Source organism: Vicia villosa, linkage group LG3, assembly GCF_029867415.1.
Source record: "Vicia villosa cultivar HV-30 ecotype Madison, WI linkage group LG3, Vvil1.0, whole genome shotgun sequence".
NCBI lineage: Eukaryota > Viridiplantae > Streptophyta > Magnoliopsida > Fabales > Fabaceae > Vicia > Vicia villosa.
This window is the reverse complement of record NC_081182.1, coordinates 167,416,856-167,439,182: the sequence shown is the minus strand read 5'-3', so window position 1 is coordinate 167,439,182 and position 22,327 is coordinate 167,416,856. Positions and strand designations below refer to the sequence as shown.

Below are 22,327 nucleotides of genomic sequence, written 5' to 3'. Positions count from 1 at the left end.
TATCCAGTCAGCATCCTCCAGAGCTTGATCAACAGAAGTTGGCTCAATTAGAGATACTAGACCAAATTGACATTCTGCATTGTTCTTAAGGAATGCTCTTGTTCTGATAGGATCTTCTTTCTTTCCAATGATAACATCTTCTGAGTGAGCAGAGTTGAGTCTAGAAGATCTTCTGATAGTTGGCTCTTCAGAAATTCTGAGATTCTCTAATGAAGCAGCAACTTGATCTTCTGAAACTTTGCTTCTGGGTTCTTCAGAGTCTGAATTAGAGATTTCTATATCTACAAAATTCTCAAACTGCTTTGGCTTTTCAAGACCAAGCTTATCATCAAATATGATATTGCTTGATTCTTCAACAACCAATGTTTCACTATTGCATACTCTGTAGCCTTTAAAGCGTTCAGAATATCCAAGAAGGAAACACTTCTGTGCCTTAGAATCAAACTTATGCAGATGATCTTTAGTGTTCAGAATATAACATATACATCCAAAAGGATGGAAATAAGAAATGTTGGGCTTTCTGTTCTTCCACAATTCATAAGGAGTCTTATTTAGAATAGGTCTTATAGAGATTCTATTCTGAATATAACATGCAGTGTTAATTGCTTATGCCCAGAAATGCTTAGCCATATTGGTTTCATTGCTCATGGTTCTGGCCATTTCTTGTAGAGTCCTATTCTTTCGTTCTACAACTCCATTTTGCTGTGGAGTTCTAGGACAAGAGAAATCATGGGCAATACCATTTTCTTTGAAATGAATTTCAAAGAATCTGTTCTCAAATTCGCCACCATGATCACTTTTGACCTTTATGATTTTACACTCTTTCTCATATTGGATCTGAGTGCAGAAGTCAAAGAACACTGTATGACACTCATCCTTGTGTTTCAAGAACTTTACCCACGTCCATCTGCTATAGTCGTCTACGATAACTAATCCTTATTTCTTCCCTCTGATTGATGCTGTTTTGACTGGGCCAAAAAGATCAATGTGCAGAAGTTCTAGCGGCCTAGAGGAAGAGACAACATTCTTAGACTTGAATGCAGGTTTGGAAAACTTCCCTTTATGACATGCTTCGCAAAGAGCATCTGATTTGTATTTCAGATTAGGGAGACCTCTGACCAGATTAAGTTTGTTAATCTGAGAAATCTTTCTCAAACTAGCATGGCCTAATCTTCTGTGCCAGACCCATTGCTCTTCGCTAACAGACATAAGGCAAATAACCTTCTGATTCTTAAGATCTTGAAGATCAATCTTGTAAATGTTGTTCTTTCTCTTGCCTGTAAATAGGATTGAGCCATCCTTCTGACTAATAGCTTTATAAGACTTTTGATTGAAGATTATGTCATAACCATTGTCACTTAATTGACTTATGGACAATAAGTTATGAGCTAATCCATCTACTAGCAGAATATTAGTTATAGAGGGAGAGTTACCAATGCTTATGGTTCCAGAGCCAATGATCTTGCCCTTCTGATTCCCTCCAAACTTTACTTCTCCAGAGATTTAAGCACCAGGTCTTGGAACATAGACCTTTTTCCCGTCATGTGCCGCGAGCACCCAGAGTCTAGGTACCATGACATGTTTTCCTTTGTCTTCTTGGCTACCAAGGATATCTGCAACAGGAATTATCTTTTCCTTAGGTACCCACATTTTCTTGGGTCCTTTTGGGTTAGTTCTCCTCAAGTTCTGATTGATCTTGGGTTTAGCATGAAAATTAACAGGAGGTACAACATGATATTCCCTATTCTGAGTAACATGATATTTTCTAGTGTGTGTCACATGCTTCTTGGTGTGTGTTATGTGGAAACTCTTAGCATGTGATGTGAGCCTAATATCATGGGAGTGTCCATACTTGAATTGATCATACAGCGGTTTGTATGTGATTTTCATTTCATCAACAAATTCAAGTTTGTATGGGGTTTCACCTTCATAGCCTAAGCCAACTCTCTTGTTTCCACTAACTACATATATCATAGAGGCTAGCTGACTTCTGCCTATACCTCTAGATAAAAACTTCCTGAAACTCAAGTCATATTCCTTAAGAATATTGTTCATGCTTGGAATAGACTTTTCTGAACTAGAAGATGATTCAACATCTTTAGATAGTTTTAAAACTTTTTCCTTACGTTTAGAATTTTCTAATTCAAGCTTCTTAGTTTCAGATGCAAAGAGATTCTTCAGCTTCTTGTATTTGATACTAAGTTGAGGCTTGATTTCCAGAAGTTCAGTTAGACTAGAAACTAACTCTTCTCTAGAAAGTCCAGAAAATACCTCTTCAGAATCTGAGTCTGATGTAGATTCTGATTCATCATCAACAGTGGCCATCAGCGCAATGTTTGCCTGCTCATCTTCAGAGTCTGACTCTTAATCAGAAGAATCTGAGTCATCGCAAGTAGCCATAAGGCCTTTCTTCTTTTCAAACTTATTCTTGGGATTTTCTCTCTGAAGCTTTGGACATTCATTCTTGTAATGTCCAGGTTCCTTGCACTCATAGCATGTCACATTCTTTTTGTCAGATCTTCTATGTCTAGAAGATTCTCCTCTTTCAGGCCTTTTGGAACTTCTGAAGTTCTTGAACTTTCTTTACTTACTCTTCCAGAATTGATTTACTCTTCTGGAGATCATGGAAAGTTCATCTTCTTCTGATTCTGATTCTGATTCTTCAGAATCTTCTTTTTCAGCCTGAAAAGCGTTAGTGCATTTTTTATTATTAGATTTTAATAGAATAGACTTACCTTTCTTCCGAGGTTCATTTGCATCCAGCTCTATTTCATGACTCCTCAGGGCACTGATCATCTCTTCAAGAGAGACTTCATTCAGATTCTTAGCAATCTTGAATGCAGTCACCATTGGGCCCCATCTTCTGGGCAAGCTTCTGATGATTTTCTTGACATGATCAGCCTTTGGATATCCCTTGTCAAGCACTCTTAATCCAGCATTCAGAGTCTGGAATCTTGAGAACATTGCTTCAATGTTTTCATCTTCCTCCATCTTAAAAGCTTCATACTTATGGATTAAAGCAAGAGCTTTTGTCTCCTTGACTTGGGCATTGGCTTCATGAGTCATCTTCAAGGATTCAAAGATGTCATAGGCAGTTTCTCTGTTTGTTATTTTCTCATATTCAGCATTAGAAATAGCATTCAGCAGAATAGTCCTTGACTTGTGATGATTTTTGAATTGTTTCTTTTGATCATCACTCACTTCTTGTCTTGACATCTTTACTCCACGAGCATTTACAGGATGTCTGTAACCATCCAAGACTAGATCCCATAAGTCACCGTCTTGACAAAGAAAGTAACTTTCAAGTTTGTCCTTCCAATATTCAAAATTTTCACCATCAAAGACTGGTGGTCTATTATAGCCATTGAAGCTACTACTTCCATTACCATTGTTGTTTTGTTCAGGTGTAGGAGTAGATGTAGCTGTTTCAACCATATTGACTTTGTGTTTTTCTCCCTGAATCTTTTATCTAACACGGTTAAGTGCTTGCACCTAGAACCGGCGCTCTGATGCCAATTGAAGGATAGAAAAACACTTAGAAAGGGGGGGGAGGGAGGTTTGAATAAGTGTGACTTTAAAAACATGTAAGATAAAAACAATGAACCCAATTATTTTTATCCTGGTTCGTTGTTAACGAAACTACTCCTGTCCACCCCCTTAGAGTGATTCACCTCAACTGAGGATTTAATCCACTAATCCAACTGATTACAATGGTTTTCCACTTAGATAACTTCTAAGTCTTCTAGAGTATACAGATCACAACTTGATCACTCTAGGAAATCACCACTTAGAAAACTTATAAGTCTTCTAGAGTCTACTGATCACACTGATCACTCTAGGAACCTTTTACAATCAATGTAAAATAATGTTTACAAGAGTATGAATTGCTTCTTATAAAGCTATAATCACAACAGTGATATTTCTCTTAAGTTCTAAGCTTAACACTCACTAAATATTACAAGAGTTTGTGAGGTTGAAGATGAAGTTCGTGAGCTTTGATTTTGACAGCGTTTTGGTATTTTGCGTAAGAGTTCTCTAGCTGGTTCTAATAAGAACTTCCATATATATATATATATATATATATATATATATATATATATATATATATATATATATATATATATATAGGTGTTGAGAAGATGACCGTTGGGTTGCATTTAATGCTTTGCGTGAATAGTACAGCTTTGCATTTAATGTTTCACACTTTTGTCAACTACCTCGAGCCATGCTTTTGCTGCTTTTATTGACTTTGCCTTTTGTAGCTTCTAACGTTCCTTTTGTCAGTCAGAGATTAGACTTAATAGCCTGTCATCTTGTACTTGCTTCTGAACTCAGATTTGTAGATACAACGTTTGAATATCAGAGTCAATAAGCTTGGTGCAGAGCATCTTCTTGTCTTTTGACTTTGAAGAGCTTGTACGTGATACCATTCAGAACTTCAGTGCTTCTGCTTCTGACTTCATGTTCTTCTGATGCTTCATAGTCCATGTTTTGATTATGCTTGACCATCTTCTGATGTCTTGCCAGAGCATGTTCTGATTTATTCATCCTGAACCTTCTGAGTCAGTGCTTTTGAGCGCTGAATTATGCATACTCTTTATGTATTTCCTGAAATGGAAAATGCAAAGGATTAGAGTACCACATTGTCTTATACAAAACTCATATATAATGTTATCATCAAAACATAGAATATTGATTAGAACAAGTCTTGTTCTAACACCTATATTTAACCCCCAAGGGGTCTATGTCATACAAATCACTTAAGATCTAGCATACAGAATATAAAAAAAGGACAAGTCTCATACCTATGAGAAGGTTGAAGGCTGCGTTGAATAATCCAAAAGGAGTAAATCGAGCAAAGTTGTAGAAAGTAATGCAAAATGAGGAGAAAAACCCTTCTTATAGAAGAACTCCTAACCCCTCAGGATTTTGTTAAACTCTGCACTCTACCTACGCGTGCCATTATCATTTTCAATTTCAAAAAACAAACCATCATTGATAGCATTAAATATAGGAGAACACATAAGCATCGTGATTGATTGATGTCTCGGAGGGCCTATTATACTTGGACGATAGACACATGAACGATGGCTCATCGAGAGGGGATATAACCAGCGACCCCGCCTACCTTTTTATGCGCATTTAGCCGAGGGATTCACATGCTATTTTAATCACCCTACACCGAGGGACTCACCAAAGTGGGGGTCACCCCACAACACATTCTCTGTCATAGGAACCATTGGCAAGGCGATAAGCGCATTCAAAAAGGGAGAATGGTTCTAAAACACTTCGCCCATTAACAGGAAAAGGCTTTGTGCTTTAGGGTCTGTGCTTTATTTGGAAAGGTCCTAGATTAGGGCGCCCTTCGCCTATCAAAGGGACCACCTAGACGGAACCCAATGTAGCCTGCCACCCATACGGTCCGCCCAAAGTGACAGTTAAGTAAAAGAAAGTCCTTGCTGACTTCGGAAATATAGCAAGACCAAGATCTCCTCATCAAAAGGGAGCGGTTAAGACCATGTACATGAGACCATAAATCCTAGTTCTAAGGGATCTCCTCTAAATAGACTATCTCTCAAGGGGATAAAGGACAACTCTCCAGTTACACATACTTACACACATTTAAACACCACTCAGAGAGCATTATGCTCCGAGTAACCCTAACAATACAACTCCAATCGCCCGCCTGCAACCTAGCAGTGTAACACCCAAGGCCGAAGAAGGCGAGGGGTGGTTGCACTGTATGTAACACTCGAGGCCGAAAATGGAAAAGAGTGGTCGCCACATCGGAATGAGAGGGATCCTGAGGTTGTGCAGGTATGAGACTGCATGGTTGAAGGAAAGCTTATAAGGATTGATAGGTACTACCTATACCAACAAGATGCATCTTCTTTTCAAGAGCTCGTTTCATAAGAACTCCATAGTTAAGCGTGCTTGACTTGGAGTAATTATGGGATGAGTGACCTTCTGGGAAGTTTCCAAGAAAGCGTGCGAGTGAGGTCAAAGCATGCTGAAAAGACTCGTGTTGGTTTGTGGGATCATTCGATCATCCCAAAAGCAGTCTGGAGCGTTACAAGCAACACCGGTTTGTGAAATCAGTCGATCATCCTGAAAGAGTTCCGCCTGGATTCACATCACCTGTCTACGAAACCATCATTTATAAGGTTTGAATTCATTGTTCAATTGATTATGCTAATAATGTGCACCAAGTTTTAAGCATTGGCACTCTATAATTGGTATATCTTAGATACGTTCACATCTACCCGTGAATACAACCGAGTTAACGAAACCATCATTTATAAGGTTTGAATTCATTGTTCAATTGATTATGCTAATAATGTGCACCAAGTTTTAAGCATTGGCAGTCTATAATTGGTATATCTTAGATACGTTCACATCTACCCGTGAATACAACCGAGTTAACAAAACTCAGTTGAATCCAGATGAGATAATTTAAAAACTACAGATTTGAATAAAATCATTTTTACAATTCAACTAACATTGCTTTTTAGATATTAGTCAATTTTTCCAAACCTAAAATTTATAACAGTTTTCGTCAAATATCAGTTTTAAACCATTCTTATTATATCATATTAACAAATTTTACAAACCTACATTATATTACAACTCCTTGTCAAATTTCAATTCTAAATAGATATTTACACTCTATGGTATATTGAAATTGCAGTTCTAAATAATTATATTCTCTATCTTTTTTGTATAGGAGAATTTCATAATAGAAGTTTAACTCTACAAAATTTATAAAATTTTGTAAATTTTAAATTATTTGAAATAATTTTAAATAAAAATATAATAAATTTTTAAAAAATGTAACTAATAATAATAATTTTAAATTTATATAAAGTTTAGTATGATTGGTAATAATATATAATAATAATTAAAAATTAAATTAATTGCTTATAATAATTTCTCAGAGTTAATTTTTAAAATCAACTTATTCTCACTTTTAAAATTATTCTTAAATATGTGTTTTTCATTAGAAAATTGTGTTTTTCATATATCAGAATTGTCTCATGTTTTTCATTAAAACAAATATTTACAACCTTTTTTAGGATAAATATTATCATTTTATCATTAAAAAATTATAATTTACATAGGTATATAATTGTGAGTAATTTCAACATGCATATTCCTAACACTAAATTAAAATATATCATAAACATTAGGCTAAATTACCGTTTTGGTCCTCCAATTTTGTCTGATTCACGAAATTAGTCTCCCTATTTTAAATTCAAACAGTTTTGATCCACCTATTTTAAATTTAAACAGTTTTAGTCCCCCTCTCGTGTTTTTTCAAAGAAAATTGATGGGATTTTTTATTTTGTAACTTATGTTTTTATCTAAAAAGTTCAATAATATGATTATACACGATGATTTGTCATGTTTTACAAGTAATTTGTCATTTAAAAAGTGAAAATATCGTTAATTTTAAGAGCAACATTATGAAAGGGGGCCAAAACTGTTTAAATTTAAAATAGGGGACTAAAACTATTTAAATTTAAAATACGGGGATCAATTTCATGAATCATAGAAAATAGGGGGGCCAAAATTGTAATTAAGCCTAAATATTAAGTTATATTTTTGTTATAATTTAAAACCCATTTTAATATAGATCTACTCAATAAGATTGAGTGATGGATAAAACAAAATTAAATTGTTTATAATTAGTATCATTATTAAATTATATATATAAGGTGAATTTTTTAATATGATTGATTGTACAATATAACACGTGTGTAAAACTATTCAGAAATTTAAAAAATATGATAAATTATTGGTGTGTTTTATAAGAAAGTTATGTATTCTTCCGACATCCATCATAATTGTTTCATAAGTTATATATAAATTCATTTATAGTTTTTATAAATTAAAAAATATAAGGTATATTTGTTTCAAGACTTTAAATTATGTTTTTTAAGAATTATGTTTTAATAAAGATATTAAAAATTAACTCTTAAATATGATAATAATAATAAATTAAATTATCAACAAATATATTTAATGAAATAAAAATTACCTTAAAACAATTATGTCTATATAGAGTTACAATTAAAATCATGTTAATATTTTCTTAATGAATATGCTTACTTTTATACTTTCTTAGTTCACCCCATACATACCTCACGCACCACTGAAATGACAAAAATGTCCTCCAGCTTCCGTAGATGCATCACCAGAAGCACCCTATGTTTTACATTTTCGTAAAAACATTCCGTAGATGCACATGCAAAACATTTCCGTAGATGCATCCACATAATAAAACCAGACTCAGAAAACCAGAACAACAACATTTGTAATGATAAAAGATCCACTCATTGATTAAAATATGCATTACATCGAAATTTCCAACAGAAAATTAAGAAACCTAAGAACTAGAAATCTAAGAAATTACAACAGTCAAGACTATATCATCTGGTCTATACATCATTTGAATGACATCAATGTTATTTTTCACTTCATTCCACCAACGTTCCGTTTATCCGGTCTCAAGCGAGGACCTTGTTCTAAGCCTATGGATCCTTCTGGTGACTTCGCCGGGTTTGTACTCCCCCTCTAACCAAGACATCAGAGTCCTCTTAAGTTGGTCAAAGGAATGGATGTTCCAAAATTTAATCGGCATCAGAGGTTTGAGAGGACAGAAAATAACATGTCCATCCCTTTTGATAAAAATGTTCGCTGCCATGATGGTGGCCTTATGTGTGCCATTTTTGTGTTTGTGTTTGTGTGTAATACAACCCTAGATACCCAAACTTTATAGAAGTTCTTGGTGAATATGGACCAAATAATCTTTGTCACAAAATGTTTTGTAGATATATCCACGGAAGGATCATAGATTTCTCCGTTCCGTAGATGTACCTACGGAAAACACCCATAATTTTCCAAATTAGAGCCTTCCGTAGATACATCTACGAAAATTTTCCTGTTAGTTTTTTTTAACAGAACTCAATGCATTAGCAATAGAAGAAAAAAGACATAAACACATAAACTAATACTTGAAAAAAAGGATTATATTGCAATGTTATAGAGTGCATATATTACACTTTGAAACTAGAAAATACATCAAAAGAATCGTCGCCGGCTAAATCTATTGGAGGTTCCAATCTTGACTTTTCTTCATTTGATTCCTTTTCAATGTTGCTCAACCCTTTGAAATCGTGCATCCTATCCACAAAATGATCCGGCCATGTCTCGGGAGCTTCGGTATGATGAAGCACCCATTCCGGTGACGTAGGTGGTATGGGGCATCCCGGTTTCAAGTAAACTTGCACAAAATGTTGCAATTTTGCGAGCCATCCAACATACATAATACGATCATTTGGATTTGTTGGAGGTGCGGTGAAGAGAGGGAAAAAGGTTTCTTGAAAAACCATAACGCGTCAAGTAAATGCATACCATGTCATATGCGCATGCAATAAGATGTCCCATTTCCGAAAATCTCATCCATTTTGAAGTGGGTGCGTAAGGGCCCAACCAAGGAATAAGCGCTTCGTTGACCGATTTAAATTTGGCTTCGTCTCCAAATACCCGTGTGTAAGAGTCTTTATGGTCCATCAAATCTTCGATAAGTTCATGATGGACAAGCTTATGGGCATCCTCTCCCTTACCAAGCAAAGCCGATACGGTCTGGAATCCGCAATTATCGTCCCCTGCCACATTGACGATCCGATCGATGTATTTGTGCATAAAAATCAGCATCTCATCGATGAATGGAATTTTTGGAGAAATATGTACCTCTTAGATAGATGGAATTTTTGTGGCAATAGGTGTCAGAGTCGGAACTTTCGGTGGAATAGGTGTCGGAGGCGGTTTGCTAATGCAGGCTCCGTTGAACTTTTTTGAGATTTCAGAGTAGGTGAGTTGGGAAAGAGTTTGTCGACATGCTCACAATATGAAGGAGACCGTGTAGTCGAGTTGTCATTCGGTGTAGGCTTCACTTTCTTCAGAGCACCTTTTGTCTTAAACGATTGAGACGGCGGTTTCATGTCGGTTGTTTTTGGAAATCCAATCTTCTGCAATTATTCTTTGATGTATAGTTTCATGTTGTCTTCGGCCTTCGAAAACCTCTCTTCTATCGCCTCCAATTCAGAAGTAATAGAGATATTTGATTTTTCTCCTTCGATGCAACCATCATCATCAAAACTAAGTCTCTTCCAATGAGGAGTGACTTCATCCATTCTTATTGGCTCACCTAATCTCACCTTTTTAGCAATAACACAAGCACACGGGAGACCATACGTGCTAGTAATAGTGAAACCACACTTTGTGTTATCGCCAAAATTTTCACCTTGTTTGGCCTCGTGAAAGATATAGTTCAATTCGGCCCGAGACATATTGCCGATCAATTAAGAGTAAAGGATGTTGTCCTTAAATCGATGCTCCAACATTGTAATGCTCCGACAGAATGAGGTTTGTATCTCGTTGTGTTGGTTTTTAATCATGAGAATTACGGTGTCCCAATCTCGACATAAGTCACCCTTGCTATTAACCAACCAAAATTTCAAAGTAGCATGTTCCGACTCAACTCTACTGGTGGTTGTATTCCCAAGGTGTCGGACATTATCAGTCCACACACAAACAAGCTTCTCCTTCACCTTGTCAAGAATGGTGCTTTCAACATATTTCAATAAATAGGGATACTTTTCACATACTTTCTGAAATTGCAAAACGGCATCGGCGTACAATTCTTTTGTCGAAGAACTTGCAATACGAGCCCATGCATCCATTATTTGGTCAACAATCACTGCGGGCTTCACCGATTTCCCACCTTCGGTCTCTAATTGTTTTGTCCCCACAGCGGGGTTAACTTTACTTCTCACATTACACGCTATGTGATATCGACAAAGTAATGCATTAGAAGAAGGAAAAACCTTTGCAACCACATTCATCAAAGCGGTATCTCGGTCCGTAACAATCACTTTAGACATCTTGACTTGTTTCTTCAAAAGTGACCAACACACCTTCAATGCCCACCTAAAATTATCCTTTTTTCACACTCCAAAAAAGCAAAGTCAACGACACACGTCTTTTTGGTGGATGTAACACCAGCCATCTCAAATAATGGAGGTCGAAATTTGTTGGTCTTGTAGGTAGAATCGAGAAAGAGCATTGCCGGGAAAGTGTTGAACAACTTTATCGAATCTGGATGAGTCCAAAAAATATCTCGAACCATAACCTCGTCATCGTAAGTTCTGTACCGCGACATGTGTTTGTTATCATCCAACATTTTCAACAGATGTCGTATCTCACTCCTATCTCCCCTGCTCGTCTTATTATTGCGGTACCGATGATTATACACTTGCCTTATATTCAATACGATGTCGGGTTCCTTTCTTTTCAATGTGGCAAGTATACTTTTCGGTTGGACAAGATTCAAGGACATGTCTTTAATACATGTCTTCTCTTCCGGACTGAGCCGACATACACTAGGATGTCCTTCTAATTTTACGCACAAATCATGGATATGCAAACCACAAATAACAGAGAATCTCCACTGCTTGCTAGCGAACATGTAACAACGGATTTTAAATGGACACTCGCATTTTCTAGTACCCGTGTCGCCTCTTTTAAAATTCTTTAGAGGAGGATGGTATTTTTTGCTTCTTTCGCATAACATTGTTACAAAAGGGTTTCTTCTTGCCGTACCATAATCTGATCTTCCTATTATTACACCAAAACCAAGGTTAGTTGCATTCCCACGAATCCATGTTAACATGTTTTTATGATCATCAAAGTCTTGCTTGCTTTTAAAGTCATCACCGACATATACCGCCTTTGCGACTACCCCATCAACTCTCGTAGAAACATCGACTAAAGGAGATAATTCTCTTGAGGTATTATCATGGTGCACCATACCTATTTGCAAACAATTGCCAAAATAACAAAAAATTACAACACTGCAAGAAAAAACAACACAAACATTGTTCCGTAGATGCACCTATGAAAGTGTTCATCTTTAAAATGTTCCGTAGATGCATCTACGGAAGCAGCGTAAATTTTTTCACAAAAAATTGATGCATAATGTGAGCAATGCAGTGGTTGAAGATGAATATATATTTAGCTGAAATTTAGACTTCTCTTGCTCTCTTTGATTTGTTGCACCAAGAAGTTTGAGTTTTGGAGTGAAATAAGGTATTGATGATGTATTTTTTCCCATATACACTAGTTTATTATACTTCCATAAATGTACCTACGTAAGGAATCAAATTCTTTTGAAAAAAAAATACTTTCGAAAGTACATCTACGAAACAGGGGTATACTTGAAATTTTGCATGTTGTGTAAAAAATCTATGGGGTGCATCAAGAAATTCATTTATACTTTGGTTTAAATGGCCTTTGTGCTTTTCATAAATTAAAAATAGTTAAATATTCTTTGTAGTGTTTTAGAAATTTCGTTTATAACCGTAGATGTAGGTTAATAAATTTAAATTATTTAAAATGTCAACAAATTTATATATTAGTCTAAAATAAAAACTTTAAAATATAACAATAGGAATACAAAATTTTAAATTATTTATATAATATGCTTAAAGAAATTTTTTTATTATTCAGAAAATTGGTTTTGTTTTAGCTAATTTTTTTATTTTTGAAAAATCTAAGTCATCTTTATTTAGAAAAATATATTAATATGTTAAGTTAAAAATCTAATTGTTAAAAATAAAATAAACTTGTTGAACCCTAATTCTTTATAAAAAAGAATCAATTAGTTTCCTCTAAAAAACAATCATTCATTTGGTATCTTTAGTTTTATAATAGCATTTGTAATTTTTAAAATATAATTTGTAATAAAGTTATCGATTTTTTTTTATTTTACTTTATTTATGTATTTTTAATTGTATTTTATTTTAAATATTATTTACATTACATATAGTTATTCTTTAAATTTATTTATAGTAATAAAACACATCATTAGTTGATATGAGTAATTGAACCAATCATTATTTTTCTATTTTATTTAATAAATAAGAAATATCAGATAAGACAAATATCTAAAACGGAGAATAAATTTGCAACATTTCTCTCTCATAAAGATAGTGGTAAAAAACGAGGGAAGCACTATAATTAAGAAACAATTACTGATGGGAATTAAAGTGAAATTAACAATACTCAATGCATCTTAAAAATAATTATACACATATTTCTATTTACTAAAATATAACGCATCATAATAATATACTCTTAGTACTTGTATATTCATTTATTTTTTTATAAAAAATACTTTCTATTTTCTTAATAAAAATAAAAATGCAAAACAGATGTAGTTATTATAAAATTAATTTCCATAATGCATGCTCTAAATGGATAGGGTATGATTTAGTAACTGATTTTATTCCATCTTGTAACTCACAGTAGCTCACACGTTAAACAATAAATCCTGCCGCCCACATTCTCTAAAATTTAATGACTCTAAGCACTTATCATTATCATTATCTTAAATTTACTTTCTTAATTTCGAATATAAATTAACCAGTAATTTCTTCAATCATATCATATTCCACACTAAATTGCCAACTTCATCATGGAGAATGTTGATCAACTCCCTGTTTGGAAATATGATCATGCAATGCAAGATTATGATCCAATTCTACCTCCTTTTCCATCTTCATATGATAATCATAATAATTATCTTTACAGGTAAAAAAAATATAAATATTCCTAGTTCCTTCTTCTATTCTTTAAAATTTTTCTTATAGAGAATGCTTCAATTTTCTCATTGAAATTTATCTTTTTCCAGAGGCAACTCAAGTGATGATTATATTTCAAAAGATTGGTTGTCACATTATGGATTTCCCATGCATGATACCCATTTTGATGCTATCCCTGTCAAGGAATATTGTCATCCTGAATACCAATATGAGACTTTTCCTAATGAAATATCAACACAAATAAGCATACAAGGTTATTTATTTACTATATATATAATAATATATAATATATTTAATGTTTGATATTATTATTTTTGTTAATGAGTATCTTTAAAATTATACTACATGTATTTCATGCAGACTATGGTTTTTGTGATGCTAAAAATGAGGTTTCAACGTGGAGTGAATTTGATGCTGGGTTTATTTCCGAGAAAAATATGTTTTCTATTGGCAACAATATTGGAGAAAAGAATGCAATGGAAAATGTGAAGGGTAAACGATGTAGAGAAGAGAATACTAATAGTGCAAGAATGTTAACTAGGAAGAATATTTCTGAGTTCTTCTACATGCCGATATCTCAAGCTGCAAGACAACTCAATGTTGGACTTACACATTTGAAGAAAAGGTGTAGGGATCTTGGAATTCAAAGGTGGCCACATAGGAAACTAATGAGTCTTCAAACCCTAATTAAGAATGTTCAAGTAAGTTTTAATTTCCTTGGAGTTGATAATATACAGAATGTCTGGTTTTTGGTCTAGTTATTTTTTTACTGTTAGACCAAGTGATAATAACCACTTCAAACTTATTATACACAGAATCACGTCTTATAGGGTCTGAATCTTGTTGTGTCTAATCAATCAATATCGGCTTTTGTCAGTTAAATTAAAATATGCGAAAAATTTCGCTATGTTAATTTTAGGTAGTAGTAAAAAATATTGTGTAAATTGTTGATTTATGTTCTCAATTTTTGTATTTTTTAGTAAGCAAATGTTGGTGGTGCAGGAGCAGGGTAATGAAAATGATGAAAAAATAAGGAATGCAGTGGAAATATTGCAGAAAGAAATGAAGAAGGTGGAGGAAAAACCAGATTTGCAACTTGAAGAAAACACAAAAAGGCTTAGACAAGCATGTTTCAAGGCTAATTACAAGAAGAGAAGATTAATGGTCATGAGATTAATGGATCAGCAGCATTCTTCTTTAAGTGAGAGTGAAAGTGTTAATAATTACAAAATGGAATAGTTATAAAATTATAATGAAGCATATCAACTTATTTAGGAGTTTAATTTTCTTTTAATATAATGTTAATCTTTTATGGTTTCTAAAAATCTTATGTGCCATGTACCTCTTTTCTTTTTCTCGGGCTAATGCTAATATGAGCATTTTTCTAGATAATCATATTATATGGACAAGAAATAAATGTGCAATGATATGTACTGTTACAAGAGATTGGGAATTAACAAGAGCTTTCATTATACGCCGCAGAAGTTTTTTTTTACTATATGTATAAAATTTACAACGATGAAAATTGGAATTGAGCCAAAAATTCACTGGAAATGGCATAGAAAATATGTTATTTGATGCTTCCCTTTGGAAACTCTTGAATCTATATTTTAAAACGACTTTCAATTTGATTTTAATAATTTTTTCAAGTTGAATTTATAAAAAAAATCTTGTATTTTCTTAATTAAATTTTTTTCTTTTTAATACCACAATAATATATTGATAGAGAAATGTAAATTGCAAAAGTATAAAAAATGAGGGTATCAGTTAACATAAGGAGTGCTAAATTGACCGCACTTAGGAAAAACAGAAGTAAAACAAAAAAAATTTAAAAGAAAAAAAACAAAGCGTTAGAGCATTCACTCCAAAGATTCAAGCTAGAACTCAGTGAAAACCACCATCAAAAGATGAAAGGTCACATGAAAAACTAAAACCAAAATCAACCTCGTGGGCCGCCTTTGAGGGTATCCAAATCCAATATAGTTCAAGCTCAAACCCAAATTAGTTACTTGGTTTGAAATTCAGTTACTTAATATATAACAATCCTACTTATACTTGTTGTATATATAAGCATTTATAATTCAGTTTTAAATATACCATTAATAATAACGATCCTCTCTCTCGACGACAAAAATTGGATCAGATGAAGAAAACAAATGCAATCTTTGTTCGGTTTCCATGAAACCCTAGAAGTGGTCAAGAATGGTGTCCCTGAACTTGCTGAAAATGCAATTGATGCTCAGAGAGTCATTCACAAATATGCAAAGAAGAAAGATTGCAAGACTGCATATTATATCTAGTTGACGGTAGATGCGGCAAGTTTTGATCGAATTTCTCATGCTGAATTGCCAAATGAGACATGGGATATTACTTTCAAGTATTACGAAGGAGGTAAGCATGTTAAAACTGTCAAGTTGCAAACACTGCGAAGGCAGTACAAATTACTGTAGATGGGCGAAGAAGATAATATTGCAGGCTATGTGTCGAAGGTGCATATTTTGATTCATCTAATGAAAAGCTGTGGTGAAACCCTTACTGATAAGATGATAGTTGATAAGGCAATGCGTACATTGACCTCTCACTTTGATCACGCTATAGTAGCTATTCAAGAATCCAATAATATTGAAACCATGAAATTGGGAGATTTGTTTGGTTTGTTAGAGGCGCATAAGTTATGGATTGTCGAGAGGAAAACACTTCAAGAATCGATACAAGCTCTGCAGGTTCAAACATGAAAGAAGCACGGTGGTTCCAACAAATTCAAAGGAAAAAGAGATAAGACTTAAAGCAAAAAGTATTAGTTGAACCCTCAAAAGCAACAGGCCGATGATAGGGATTATGAATCCTCGAAAAGAGGAGAAGGGAACTCCTATCAGAAAGACAAAGAAGAGAAAAAAGGTGTGCAATCCTATAACTGAAAAACGTGGGGTCACTTGGCAAAGAATTGTTGGTACAAGAAAGAAAAGGGAGCGATAAAAGGCAAGGAGGAAGATGACCATGTTGACTCTAAGATTCAAATGATTATGAATATATAGTGGTTATGTCTGCAGTTGCAGATGACCATGTTGACTCCAAAATATGGTTCCGCGATACACGTTGCTCGAATCACATGACTGGTAGCAAATTATGGTTAGCAAATTTTGATGAGTCGAAGAAGAGTAAGGGCAAAATTGCTGATAATAGCTCGCTACAAGCAGAAGGTAATGCCGACATAAATATTCAAAGGAGCAATGGAGCAAAATCTATGAAATTCTGGTATACAGATCTCAGATATCCTAATAGATGTCGAGACATTAATCTTTAAACAACATACAATGATAAGGTAAACATGATATAAAGACAAGGCTGGAAAGTAACTGAACACGCAAAGTTGTTATCCTAGTTTGGTGTACAAAAACACAAACTCTGGGGGCTACCAAGCCATGAAGGAGATCCACTATCAATAGTATCAATTCAAAGCTAAACAACCTCCGGTTTACAACGTCTCACTTAATCTCTGCCTAGTATAATTTTTACCTAAGAACTTCCTAGATAAGAGAAACCCCTCTCACTTCCAATCACTGCAATGATCTCTCACAATAACAATCCCAATTACTGATATTGACTTCCCTTTACCTCAATATTCAATTATAAACGATATTAGATTAAAAACTTCTTATTCAACAAGAATACTTTATCTTGCTTAAAAGCTTCGATCAAGAATAATAGCTTGAGACACAAGCAACACATACTTAGATTCATGTATCAATGATACCTAAGTGACATACATACATTCAGTACTTAACATCTTGTGAATGCATGACAAAACTTACAACTCAAAAATAGTCATATTCTTCTATCAAGAAGGATATTAGAGAGGCTCACAATTTTCATACAAACCCTAACCTATTATCTCGTAAGTTCTACCCTTCTATTAGGTTTGTAGTCTTATATTTAAAGCACACATCTAGTCTTGGATTTGGGCTTCAAAATGCAGCAAGGAGGCTGCTAAAAATCTGCACCAGATTCTCCATAAAAATAGGCCTCCAATTAGTTTCCTAAATATTCTCAATATTTAGAAACTATGAATACATCTTCAAATATTTTATCCTTAAATTAAGTGTCACGTTGGATTGTATAATATTCTCCAAATATTCTGCATATGTAACACACATGTCCAAGAAGCCCAGCCCAACTGTCCTCTAGACGTGATGTCATATGATCCTGTATAAAACATCTTGTTTGACATGTTTCTTCAGTTGCAGTTGATAGAACATTCTATTCAAGATAAATTTCATGCAAGTTTGAAACATCCCATTTGACATGTTGGTGTCTAATTTGTTTTACTAAAATTAATGCTGTCATACCCCAAAATTTGCCCACACTATTTCTCCTATTCAAGTTCAAAACAAGATACAAAGCTCCAAGATACACTCTCCTAAGCACAGATCAGAGAATTAGGGTTTTGTTATTCTGAAGGAAAATCAATGAATCAATAGCTCCAAGGCATTCCATATGGTCTATGATATCTCACATTACCTCTATGACAAGTCTTAAGTCTCAGCTCAAAGGATTGGTCACTCAAATGTTCAGAAAGTCAACAGTCGACTGGGTTAACCTAAAAGTCAACTGTGGTTAAAGTAAAGTCAAAACTCCTGAATGTTTTTGTCAAGATCCTAATATTGAGGTATCATTCACCATTTGATCAAGTATTGATCATGGTTCATCAAGGAAAGATCAAAAATCAACAATTCAAAAAGTTTCTAAATTTGGGTTTGTGTAGGAGAAAGTCAACTGAAGTTTGACCAGCCATAGCTCTCACATGGAACATCAGAAATTTTCCATCCAAAGCTCATCTTGAAGGAAATTGGATGCGATACAAATTTGTCTCTCACATGCCAAGTCTAAAAATGCTTCATTTGAGAGATATGGATCAAAACATTATAAGTCCTTTTCAAAAGTCACCCAAAAGTCATTTTTTTCAAAAGAACACACAAGGAGCATGGAAAATCATTTTGATATGAGACCAAAGACACTGGTTAGAGGACTCTCTAAGGTTTCTAAAAAGTCCTAGAACACTTCGATACCTCAAAAATTGAGAGAGATAGGCCTTGTCAAAGTTGGACTATTTTGGAGGGAAAAATGTGAAAGAATTGGAATATTTTTGCAAATGGGCCCAAGTCATTTTGATTCAATCTTGATCCACAAGTTACCCAAGGCCTAAAAATCAATTACCACGAATTTACTTAAATTATTTGATTTATTATGAATTTTTATTCATATTAAAGGTGATTAAAATCAAAATAAATCACATAATTGCAAGAAATTTGATTTGATTCTATTTCCAACCAATTCCAATCATCAATTAAACCATATATTTATTACAATTTCGTGCAAAAGAGATTGATTCAATAAAGGTTGAAATTGGACCAAAATTAGAAGCTTTTTACAAAAAATTTCAATCAAATTTTCCAAGATTGAAATCAAAGATTCTAATTGATTTTCTCCAAGTTTATTGACCTAAATCAGTCTCCTATAAGTACTGAACAAATTCAGATGGCAAGGGTTACAAATTTTCGCTCTGAAGAACCCTAAATCCGAATTCAAAAGTCAAGCAAAATTGCAAAAGAGTTTTCGAGTTTAAGGGAGATTCAAAGAGTTTTAAACATTGCAGCACGTTCCTGAGTTTGTTTTGAAGCTATTCCAATCCTCAAGCGCGAACAACAAGCCCAGAACACGTCCCTAATAGCCACGGTTTGTCATCACTAACTTTTGCTCGATTTGCATAATACATACATCTTTAATCAATTTTGATTGCATATTTGTGATTGTGGTACTGTGTGGAACGTTTCTGGATGATTTGGCTGAGTTTGGACATAGGTACACGGTTTCACCATTAACGAATTTTAAACCTCAAATTAGGGTTTCCTAAATAAGGCAAAATTAGAACAAATTGGTACCATATTCATGTTCAGGGAACTTGGACGATCGTCTTGACATGGTCGCGCCAAATTTTTGCATTAGTTTGGGAGTTTCTTTGATTTTTCAGGTGTAATAAACATAGCTTTTTATAGCTTTGTCATAAAAAGCGCTGTAAAAGCGTTTTCTGTATTTTCCCATGGGGAAGACAAGTGCGTGGCAGAATGTAATTGGTCAGTTTCAAATAAAAAGTGGCGCGCTGGATGTTGGTAATGCTGAGGGATCCGGTACTTCTCATTTGCAGAAACACGCGTACACCTCGTTCTGGCAGCCATCCGATCCCACTCACTTCTCATCTGACGCACTAGGAAACGCAGCTGCACCATGAACCCTCACGTGCGCGCAACACCAGATTGAAAGTTAAGATTTTGTTAATTTTTTATTTTATTTTAATTGCATAATTCAATATTTCTTTTCTTTATATATATATATATATATATATATATATATATATATATATATATATATATATATATATATATATGTTTTGTTTTCTTTTATTTTTTTCCTTCTCTTTTAATAAAATCTTTTTATTATATATAATAATAATTATATATTTTTTATATATAATAGTAATATTTATGTATTTATCTTTTATTTATTTATTTATTTTATTTATATTTTCTAAAATATTTGTTATCTAAATTATTTTATTTTTCGTAACATATTTATTATTTATATCTTTTATTTATAAACACTTATTTATTTTATTTTCATTCATAAAAATCATTAAAAATGTTTTATTGCCTGATTTTATCGATTTAATTAATTAGGTTGTGAAACCAATAATTAATTAAATCGATTGCGTTGCTTTATTCATTTTACGCCCGAATCAGGGTTTACAAGAATTAACCCTACACTAAAAATGTTATTTTTCTGTGTCTGTTTCAGGGTTGATTTTTCCGATGCCTTCCGACTACGCGCCACGTCAAACCAAAAGCTAAGTTCTGATCCTTCCTTTTTTTATTATTCAAATTATTTTACCTTTTATTTTAATTTTTGCCTTATAAGTTTAAATTAAGGTTTATTTTCAATGCCAAAGAACTTTCATACACTCACTTCCTACTACTTTGCTGCTAATTCTCAGATGTTCAGAGTTAATGCTTGAGGCAACCTCTGCCCATCAACCTTCATCAATCGAAGCTAAGTTTCTTTTACCCTTTTTCTTTTTATTTTTATTTTTTATTTTTTATTTTTTTGACTAGGGTTAACCGTACCTGATTTCTGAACTGATAATGCACTCACCCCTATTTTATTTTCTTTTTCCTAATTTTCAGGGTTTGCCAACCGCCAAAGCTCAAATAGTCGGTAACCCTAAAACCCTGATTTTTCTGTTATTATTACTTATGCCAAACCCTATTAGGGATCCGCTGGTTTCTTTTCCCCTTCCCCATATTGCTATTATTATTGTTTATATTAATTGATGTGGTTAGTAATCCTAGGGAGTGACAACCATTTAATTGAATTAGAATCACCTAATTATAAGATAATATATTTAATTAATCACGTGATTGTTGCACCCACGCACACTTTTTGGTAACCCCTCTCGTTGCCTTGTTGCCTTGTTGCCTGTTGCCTTGTGTTTTTTTGCAGAATAGCCATGTCCCTCGAATATGAGGATACCTCAGCCATGTTGCCTCGATTATGCAAAGATCATAAGTCCCTAATGATGCTGCCTTCGATACACTCATATGATCTCGTCCCTCGGAAGTTGCCTACGAAAGGCTGAGGTATCCTCTGGTTGTCCATGAAAGGCTATTCTGATCATTCCCTTAGACTACCTGCCTCTCTATGGCATGGGATAGTCTTATGGCGAATGATATTGTGACGACCCTTCAACCTCCAAATGAAAGGCTTCCTGCCCTCTTATGGCATGAATAGACCCTTTCACCCTGAAAGGCTAAAAGAACTGATTTCCTACATTATTAAGGTAATTGCCCCCTAATTGCCTTGCTCTGGCTAAAACATTTTCATATTCTTTCTCATAAACCTTCAAAATGGCTACGCTCATTTACAAGCTAAAGTCCATATTCACTTCTTCTACATTTCTGAAATCAAAGAGCAAAGCAATTAAGAGCCCATGGAAAACCATGGATGCAAAGGGTGCCTTACACCTTCCCTTTGCATAATTACCCCCCGAACTCAGTTTTTTATTTAAAAGGTTTTTCCTGTTCTTTTAGCCTTTCTAATTATTTGGATAAAATAAAATTCAGTGGCGACTCTTGCTTAACCGCGACATTTCTTTAAAAGTCAGTTCACCGTATTACAAATGCCAATCATATAATCAGAGAATTAACAATCCCCCTTCGGAAAATTTTGGCTAAAACAAATTTACGTATAACAATTTAAATTTCCGCATAACAATTTAAATTTCCGCAACAAAACAAAAAAAATTAAATGTTCAGAAGTCAACCAATCAAAGCTCCAGCAGTACTCATGCACTCCTCAACTTTAACTCTCAACTTGAAGGTTGTCAGGACATCTTGTTTAACATCTTCTCACTGCAATCTAAACACCTCCAACCAGTTCAGAACCATAGTCCAATAACCTCAAGAAAGGAGTAGAAAGTCCTAAAGTCATTTGGTGTACATGAGAAAGAAGATAGCAGACATTCCCCTTTAACCCAGGAACTGGTACATTCCACTGATTAGATTATCCAATTTTGTCTACTGATGGATAATTATTCCAGGGGGCATAAGCGACCC

General features: G+C 34.0%; 2 protein-coding genes across 2 annotated transcripts; both read left to right on the top strand.

Moving 5' to 3' along the window:
- The first annotated feature begins 13,537 nt into the window (after positions 1–13,537).
- On the top strand, positions 13,538–14,903 carry LOC131659331 (protein RKD1-like). Its single transcript, XM_058928539.1, has 4 exons — positions 13,538–13,653; positions 13,754–13,917; positions 14,025–14,365; positions 14,667–14,903. The coding sequence occupies exons 1-4, from the start codon at positions 13,538–13,540 to the stop codon at positions 14,901–14,903; spliced, it is 858 nt and encodes a 285-aa protein (XP_058784522.1).
- Positions 14,904–16,114: 1,211 nt separating this feature from the next.
- LOC131659330 (uncharacterized) lies at positions 16,115–16,968 on the top strand. Its single transcript, XM_058928538.1, has 3 exons — positions 16,115–16,387; positions 16,487–16,562; positions 16,715–16,968. The coding sequence occupies exons 1-3, from the start codon at positions 16,115–16,117 to the stop codon at positions 16,966–16,968; spliced, it is 603 nt and encodes a 200-aa protein (XP_058784521.1).
- Positions 16,969–22,327: the final 5,359 nt, after the last annotated feature.

Coding starts and splice junctions, on each gene's coding strand:
- LOC131659331 (XM_058928539.1), top strand. CDS start 13,538: ATGGAGAATGTTGATCAACTCCCTGTTTGGAAATATGATCATGCAATG. Junction 13,654..13,753: donor CATAATAATTATCTTTACAG/GTAAAAAAAATA, acceptor ATCTTTTTCCAG/AGGCAACTCAAGTGATGATT. Junction 13,918..14,024: donor AACACAAATAAGCATACAAG/GTTATTTATTTA, acceptor TATTTCATGCAG/ACTATGGTTTTTGTGATGCT.
- LOC131659330 (XM_058928538.1), top strand. CDS start 16,115: ATGGGCGAAGAAGATAATATTGCAGGCTATGTGTCGAAGGTGCATATT. Junction 16,388..16,486: donor AATCGATACAAGCTCTGCAG/GTTCAAACATGA, acceptor CAAAAGCAACAG/GCCGATGATAGGGATTATGA. Junction 16,563..16,714: donor AGACAAAGAAGAGAAAAAAG/GTGTGCAATCCT, acceptor TTATGTCTGCAG/TTGCAGATGACCATGTTGAC.